The sequence below is a fragment of the Lolium rigidum genome, chromosome 5 (genome assembly GCF_022539505.1).
Source record: "Lolium rigidum isolate FL_2022 chromosome 5, APGP_CSIRO_Lrig_0.1, whole genome shotgun sequence".
Taxonomy (NCBI): domain Eukaryota; kingdom Viridiplantae; phylum Streptophyta; class Magnoliopsida; order Poales; family Poaceae; genus Lolium; species Lolium rigidum.
The window spans coordinates 66,259,175-66,267,902 of NC_061512.1; the positions used below are offsets into that span (position 1 = coordinate 66,259,175).

General features: G+C 41.2%; 1 protein-coding gene across 1 annotated transcript; it reads left to right on the forward strand.

The window, feature by feature from the left end:
• The first annotated feature begins 2,568 nt into the window (after window positions 1-2,568).
• LOC124652387 (nucleoside diphosphate kinase 2, chloroplastic-like) lies at window positions 2,569-6,617 on the forward strand. Its single transcript, XM_047191404.1, has 7 exons — window positions 2,569-2,778; window positions 5,061-5,114; window positions 5,198-5,284; window positions 5,643-5,723; window positions 5,801-5,913; window positions 6,033-6,082; window positions 6,371-6,617. The coding sequence occupies exons 1-7, from the start codon at window positions 2,569-2,571 to the stop codon at window positions 6,436-6,438; spliced, it is 663 nt and encodes a 220-aa protein (XP_047047360.1). The 3' UTR covers window positions 6,439-6,617.
• Window positions 6,618-8,728: the final 2,111 nt, after the last annotated feature.

Consider the following 8,728-nt stretch of genomic DNA (forward strand, 5'->3'; position numbering starts at 1 on the left):
TCTCTAAGTACTGTACTAGTATAAAACCCGTGCGTTGCTACGGTGTCACAATAAATAAAAGGGTATCCTTTAATATGTTTATGCCTGTGTGTCATTCAAATCGAAATACGTTGGATTTTTTAATGAACCTATCTTTTATACCGTGTATTTTTGGACATCATAAATCCCATGCATTGTTACGGCCACATTAAATCCAAGGAACAACTTTTTTATACCTCCGTCTCGGTGTGTTGGGTCTACCCGTATTTCTAGGTTCACAATTTTTACACAATAAAACAAGTTATATATTACAAAACATATCATTAGAAAGCAGAGATTTCATACTTTCTAATGGTACAAATTTTTGTGTTCTACAATTTGTATTAGGTTGGTCGAATTAACAACCTAGGAATACCCGCAGGCCTAACCCACAAAGACTGAGGGAGTAGCATAGATAGTAATTATGTTGCAACAGGAGAGAGAAAAACATCACGAAAATACGTGTCATCGTAACATCGTGGCATTGCATATTTTTGTCATGCTCTTGCTAAATCCCAGAAAATATTTGCAAACCCTATTTTGTTTTGCTATTTTATTCTATAGTTGACAATATTATGTATATGTTGTATTTCTTAAATGAATTTGTCCTATAAAAAACAGTAGAAAATAAAGGTAAGAAGAAAAAACAAGAGAAAAACCCCACTTCGACCCTCTGCCGAGAGTAGTGTCGCTTCGCTTCCATCCATTATGATGTGAGACCACCTCTCCTTGCGCCGCCAGCATGTCGCTTCAACCTTCCCTTCAGCTCGCATCATGGACAACCAGCTCGTCTTCCACTTCCATCCATCTTTTCCTATTCATCCGATTCTCTTTCACCTTTCCTTCCTCATGCCACACGAGCATGCAATTCTTCCTAGCCAGCTTTTCCAATTCATCTCCCAATATCGTTGGCCCATGTAGGGATATCTGATTGTTATTCCAAGGCAACTTGTCATAACCCAGAAAAATTACGTATTTAAACTGGTGGCACTTGTTATAAGGAAGCGAGGTGGGACAATCGACATAAAATAAATTGTACGTGTGTGACCTTTCCTTATGCCATACGGTGGAAGCAAAGACATCAATTCAGCCCATTATAAACTGGCCCACTTCGGTCTTCGGTGTCCAAGGTAGCGAGCCTGGTTTTTCAACTACAAGCGGTGGCACTGCTGGTAATTTTGAAAAAAATATGGACAATAAGAAAACGGACGAAAATTATATTGCCAACATTGTGCTTCAGGAACAGACAGAAAGAACCAACAGCTTAACTCCGCTTCAATTTTGGTTCCTACCAATAGTCACACAGATAATAATTACCTAAAACGGCTACTAAAAAGCTCAGGCTGGACCAAGCAAATTTTGGAATTCGACACATCATGGTAGACATACTTATTTCGCCACTATTTTTGGTGTGCTTTTATTATAACAAAACTGAGTGCGTGTTTATTGGCTATACTTTTTTTTTTCTAACTGTGGAACTTGCAGTGAAATTCCTGGAAAATCAATAATCTGCGATAAATAATTGGTTGTGTCTGCTATGTATATTACAAACTTATGTAATTCCAGTCAAAACTTTGACCTTGGTTTCGACGCCAGGATCCTTGTGTTGTGTTCTGACCGTGGGATTCTGGAATTGTTTTGGTAAACCATTTGTTGGGTACTTACGAATTTTAAATGGAACAGAGCCGAGTTTCCTTTGCCAACTCCTTTTTAGAAGGCCTTGTTGTCAATTAATTGACTTTCTTTGTTCCAAAACGTGCATGACCACAGAGTAGGGGTCTATTCTGGGATAGTTCAGTTCTCATGGTTTTGTATTAATTTGTTAAACCTGCTCCAGTATGTTTACAATTTTCCGGTTCTCCCCAAAGTAATCACAAAAGCATCATTCTCAAGTTTCTGTTCGAGAGAAAAATTTCTCAACTTTAGAAATGTTTAATAGTGTATAGATGGTAGGTAGTAATATCATTCATTCAATCCAGTCAAGACACAACTAACCATTAATTACAGTAATACATTTCCTTGTGGCTCAACAGTGACATCAAAGGAAATTAATCCAGTGAACCATGTGGCTACATGCCTAAACATAACCCTGTGTCATCATCACTGTTTGTTATTTGTAATTTTTAGGTGCTAATTAAGAAATCAGCTCTGTACCAAGCTGAGACTAAAATCATACCTAATTTTGTCCAGATTATGAACATCACTTAGTCCTGCATTCTCGGTGCGTACGTGGCGGGATGTGATTGGTCGGTGCGCCTTGCCGTGTTGCTTGGTGCGATGGGGCGGACCTGGTGGTGGTCGAATTGGAGTAGCCACCTTCTCTTCTCCCTCGCATCCTCCGCGTAGTCACAACGAAGGCGTAAACTAATGTGCATGTATACGAAATACGTATTTACTGGAGTTTAGTGTAAAATATGTGTACATCAACAGCCTATATAAGTGTAAAACATTTTATCTTTACGGGCCAAAGCTCGGAAGCGAAGCATCTTCTCCTAATCCAAAAGTGCGCGATCTTCCTTGTCTCATTTGTACGGAGCTGAAGAGGAGGAGATGGACGCCATGGCCGTGCTCGCGAGACAGGGCCCTACCCTCGCCGCCATCGAACACCGGAGCTCCGCCTCACTCCGGCTGTCGGCATCCCTCTCCTTCGCCACCGCTTCCTCGAGGAGCCGCGGCCTCGTCGGGCTGAGCACGGTGGGGTGGAGCGGGAGGGCGGACAGGGTGGCTCGCGTCACCCCCCACCGCATTGTCGCCTCGTCGGTTCGTTCCTTGGAATTCACTTCCACCTACTTGAGTAATTTGATTGCGTAGTTTTGGAGGAACCGGAAAAGATGGGCTGTTTGTTAGGAAAGAATTGGTATCTTAGTTCCCTTTCAATTGCTAGTGACTATGCACCATCATGTGTCGAATTCCATATTTTGCTTGGTCCAAGCCTGAACTTCATGTGTCGAATTGTCTATGTGGCTATTGGTAGGAACCAAAAGTGAAGTGACTTCTGTCAGTTGGCTACGGAGAATGTTGTCACTTAGACAGGCTACATTGTGGAACTGCTCCGCGCACAACAATCCATGTCTGATCCATGTAGGATGCAGCATCATGTGGTGTGTTCCACTTTGATGCCAGCCACGGACATATTGATTTGGTGTGTCGTACAAGAATCGTATGGAATACATCGTGCGCATAGCAGGGTTTGGCTACATTATGTTCATCGAAATATTGTGTCATTTTCGTTCCATGGTAGATATACTTACAACACGAAAATGTTCGTGTTCTTTTATTATGACCAAACTTAGTGGATGTTACTTTGCTTTCCTTTTTATTCTAGCTATGGAACTTGCTGTGAAATTCCTGAAAATTTGATAATATGTGATGTATAATTGGTTGTATCTGTTATGTATGTTACAATCTTGTTTTCAACAGAACTCCGGTAAAAACTTTGACCCTGGTTTTGACACCAGTCTAATTCCGGAATTATTCAGCCATGTATTGGGTACTTCAGAATTTTAAATGGAATATAGCAAAGTTTCCTCTGCGAACCCCTTCTTAAAAGGCCATGTTATCAATTAATCGACCTCCTTTGTTCCAACACTTGTATGGACACGGGGTAGGGATCTATTATGGGATCTTTCAGTTCCCATGGCTTATATTAATTTTTTTAATCTGCTCCAGTAGTTTTACAATTTTCCGGTTTTCCCCAATATATTCACAAAAGCATCGTTCTCAACTCTCAAGTGTCGGTTTAAACTGGAAAAATAATCAAGTTTAGTAATATTTAATAGTGTATAGATGGTACATAGCAATCAAATACATTTAATTCAATCAAGAGACAATTGATCAATGATTATCTCTGGGAACCTAAGGGCATGGCCAACGCGTCGCTTCAACCCGCTGCCCCGCAGGCCACGTAGGCTCGGATTGTCAGAGTAGTCGCCTCGCAGTATGTCAGAGTCGCTTGCAGAGGAGGCGGCCTCCTCGGGAGAGAAAGGTAGAAGAGAGAGGAAAAGAGGAGGAGAGAGAAGAAAAAAGTGGGAGAGCGATGGAGGTCAGAAATCAACGCTACCAGCCTCCGCTGTCTCAATGCCGCTTGTAGAAGGAGACGCCGTATGCTGGATGGAGACCCGCCACCGGCCTCCATGGTCTTGGTCTGCATGGGAGGCACCTCAAAATCCAGTATAAATTAAAGATACAAGCAAATCCAGATGAGGAAACAGATGGAGTGGTAGATTTTGGCTTCTAATTTGAAGATTTGCTGAATTTGGAGTCGATTTTGGAGAAGAATTTGGAAGGAAATTCAAGGGGGAAAGAGAAGCTCGGGACAGGTTGTGCGGAGGAAGATGACCATGCACAGACGGGGAGAAGGGAAATATCTAGAGAGAGAGAAAGTGGGTCCCAGTGAGGTGGTAGCCTTAGATTAGTGCGTTGGGAGTTTTTTCCTTGAGCCGCTGCTTCACGTTTTTTTCTCCTACTTTTATTCATGGGTAAGTAGCATACCACTGCCTCCATTGTCCATGCCCTAATACAGTAATACACTTCATTGTGGCTCGATAGTGACACTAAAGGAACTTAATCCAGTGAACCATGCATGTGGCTACACCCCTAAACACAACCCAGTGTTATCATCATCACTGTTTGTTATATGTAATTTTTTGAGGACTATTTGAGAAATCAGCTCTACTCCAAGCTGGGAATAAAAGCATACCTTATTTTGTCCAAATTGTGAACATCATTTGGTCCTCCATTCTCTTACACTGAGCCAAAGCCATCTTCCAGTTTTCTGAATAATTATGGCATGTCACTATTTTGGATATTTGTAGTCTGCTTGTTTTGCATGTGTGCCTATATTTGATGCCTGAAAGATGTAGGTCTTTCTCATTTAAGGGTGTAACTTAGCTCATCTATTTCCTTTCAAAAAAGAAATCAAGAAACCAATTTTGACATATCAAATATTTCTTTTCCATTTAAAGAAGATACAATAATGTCTCGTTTCCTTTCATTATCTATGAGATATCGCTAAACGAGATTTTTATTTTTATTTTTTGCAGGAAGTTGAGCAGTCATACATTATGATCAAACCTGACGGTGTTCAGCGTGGTTTGGTATGTGTTTATTGATTTCTCTCTGTGTTTTGGTATCTATTATTTGTTTCACTTCAGTTAAAGCGTATCGTGTTTGCACATAGGTTGGAGATATTATTTCTCGCTTCGAGAAGAAAGGATTTTTGCTGAAGGGGCTGAAGCTTTTTCAGTGCCCCAAGGAGTTGGCTCAGGTTTGCTTAACAAATGCAGTAAATCTTTGGAAGCTTACTTATTTCAAAAAATGTTTTGTGTAATTATAAACAATGCCATCCATCTAAAGCAAAGCAACATCTTTGTGTCGCTAGCAATTGCTAAAATGCCAGTCATCAACTGTATCGGACACAACAATAGAACATTATGCTGAGGGTATTCTCTTTGTTTTCACAATAGAACATTAGATTTTCTGTCTGTCAAAAGAGCACAAGGGTATTCTCTTTGTTTTCACATAGAGAAGTAATTGTTGAGAATTATATAATGCCGAGGGCTGAGTCGGAAAACTAGTAATGGTGTTTGGCTTTTGATACACTATCTCTTCTCTCTTTACTTCAGGAGCACTACAAGGATCTGAGTGAGAGACCTTTCTTTCCCAAACTGATAGAGTACATAACATCTGGTCCTGTTGTTTGCATGGTATGTATTTATGAAGAAACTAATATTATTGCGTGCACTTTGATCAATAAGTTTTTTACTGTTATTCGTCCTGTCAGGCCTGGGAGGGTGCAGGTGTTGTTGCGTCAGCTCGCAAACTGATAGGAGCTACTAACCCCCTTCAAGCCGAACCAGGGACCATAAGGGGTGATCTTGCAGTTCAAACAGGAAGGTTGGCATCCACGCCTTTTCCTCACACTATCATCTGCATTACATATGTTTCATTTTAGTTGATGTCACCTCCATTCATACCTTTTATCGAAGAAATCATCATGGAGTCTTGCTTTTCAGGAATGTTATCCACGGAAGTGACAGCCCTGATAATGGCAAGCGTGAAATTGGTAAGTTTTGCAACAATTCAGTGTGTCGCTAGTTCGTTATTCAATCATATTATCATGTAGTCTGCATGATATATTTTTTAAAAATTGCAAGACCTGGTACTTTTGATGTCAAAATTTAAGCAGTGTTGTGAAGACTGAAGTAGGTGACTTAATGGTTAGGAGCAGATTAAGATTTTTGGAAATGCAAACGTCAGCATGTACTGATCTGTCGTGCATATTTCCTTAAAGCTGGATTGCTTTAGACAAATATGTACTGATATGAACTCATATTTATTGTCCTATTTGTAGCGCTATGGTTCAAAGAAGGCGAGCTTGCTCAGTGGGAATCAGTTCAAACACCCTGGCTTATAGAGTGATGTTCGCTGAGAACCTTATAAAGTAGCCTATCAGGGCTCCAAAATTTTCGCCATTGTCCACCTGTATGTTATTTCCTTCTTTAACTGTAATGCTGAGCGGGTAAGTATAAATCTGTGTTGAGAATTTTCTTGTATTCACATGTTAACTCTTTTAATTAAGAAGCAAGGCATTGGCAGCATGTCCTGCTCTTTTTTTTTTTTACTTACAGACCAGTTGTTGTAGCAAGATGGTAATTACAATATTCCTGGAACCTAGTGCCATCAACTGAAGTACTACAGTAATATCTGGAGAAACTATAACCAAACTACATAGTAGCGGCGAATTTGTTGTGAGCTCATATCAACTAATTCCAAGCTTGCAGCTATAACAAGAGAGAACAAGATCGGATGTATACTGTAGTTATGTTTTCTTCCCAAACTTATGTAACCCTTTTTATGCATCGGATTAACATCAACTCGGACAGGGGAACAATCTTCGTGCATATATAATGGTTGGACAATGTATAAATTGACATGTTGCAACTGGCTTTCCAAACATGCACTGCTGGTCAGGCAGGGTATAGGTCGAGAAGTTGTAGCGAGAAATAATTGTCTTTTCACAATTGCGCGGTTAACAGTTAACATTTACACTTCAGGGTTCAAATATATACATACAATACTCAAGACATCTGAGTTTGCACACAAATATGGAAACAAATACAGCACATACTCAATGCACACACATTATTACAGTGACCTGATGTACGGAGGAGTATGTAAAATGGGTATACAGAGTAAAGCATTACAGCAGGTGAATGACGAGCCTTAACCTGATGGGGTTACCCGTCGGTGGAAGTAAATGGATCTATATTTTCGGGTTCTTGTGGCTTGAAGTAGGTGGCGACCTTTTTCTTAGCTTCTTTTACGAGGGAACGGAGACTCTTGATAGGCTTCATTGTCGTTCCTGCTCCATGTTCTTCGCTGGCGAAAACCATGGACCTGTCAAGAAAAGACATGCTTTTAGAAGCACTGGATAGTGCTTTCATCAAGTTATTCAGGTCTTCTTTTTGGTAGCTGCCCCTGTGTTTCATCATTGATATGACCATCTTACAGGTTAGCTTCATCATTCTCAGGCGAGGGACCGTTGGAATACTGTTTTCTGCTACTATGTCCTTGAGTTTCCTTGGAAGGCTAATTGCATCAATTGCACCAAACCGACAGGCCAAATCTTCATCAGCACTGATGAATATGTCGCATATCGTCACACAGAGGGATAACAGGGGTGTGTGGAATTCCTCGTCATCTTCATTGTCCAACTCATCCACCTCCATATCCATCTCCACCTCCGACTCCACCTTACTTTCGTGCTCAGCATTGTCTTGTGGATGATCACATTGATTTTCTATGTCAGCTTCTTTTTCTAGGAGTTCGACCTGGTTTTGTTCTGCTAGTGCATGTGTTTGATCTTGTATCAATCCACAATGAAGTATCTGTCCAAGCACCTGAAACGGTAAGAACAGTTTGAGCTCAAGAGTTAATAATAATCAAACCTAGGATAATCACCACATGTATGCTTTCGATGATCAGAACAAAACAAAGGATATCTATTTCACGTCATCATGTGGATTACCTTGGGCATAGTATCTGTCATGGCTTTCTTAAGTTTGCCGAGAGACTCGTCATCTTGTGTGTGCTGAATACACACATGCTCCAGGATTTCAGCTGCTTTTATCCTGCATGTCTTGTTTTCAGCATCATCTACAAGTAGTATCTTGGTGAGGCTACCAACGATGTCGCTGTTCACCTGCAAGATAATACTGGTATTGCTTCCATCTTGGATAGATAACTTTGCCAGTGCTTCACCTGCCAAGTTTCTGATGGGCCTGTCCTTGTTATCATCAGCGAAGATGTCTACTAGCATCTTGATGAAAGCTGCTATGTTCTCCTGGTTGTCCATGTGCAGTTCCGTGAGAATCCCCATGGCTCGTCTCTGATGCTTTGCGTAGCAGCGTTTACAGTTTATAATCCTCTCCATGGTGCCGATTGCCTCCTTGTTTCTTAAGATTTCTCGACGCAGCTTGACCCCCGTCTTCCCAGGAGCAGCCACGAGCAGTAAAATGACCTTCAGTGACTCCTCTACTACCTTCGACGACCATGCACAACCTTTAAATTGGTGGATTATGTCGGAGGTCAGAGGCGCCATGATCCTTGGGAGCAGACCTTGGGTCTCGCTCATGATTCTGCAGTTATTCTTGTGGGTTGCCAACTTCCGGAGGATGCAGAAGCCTGTCAGAACCAGCTTCTCGTAGGC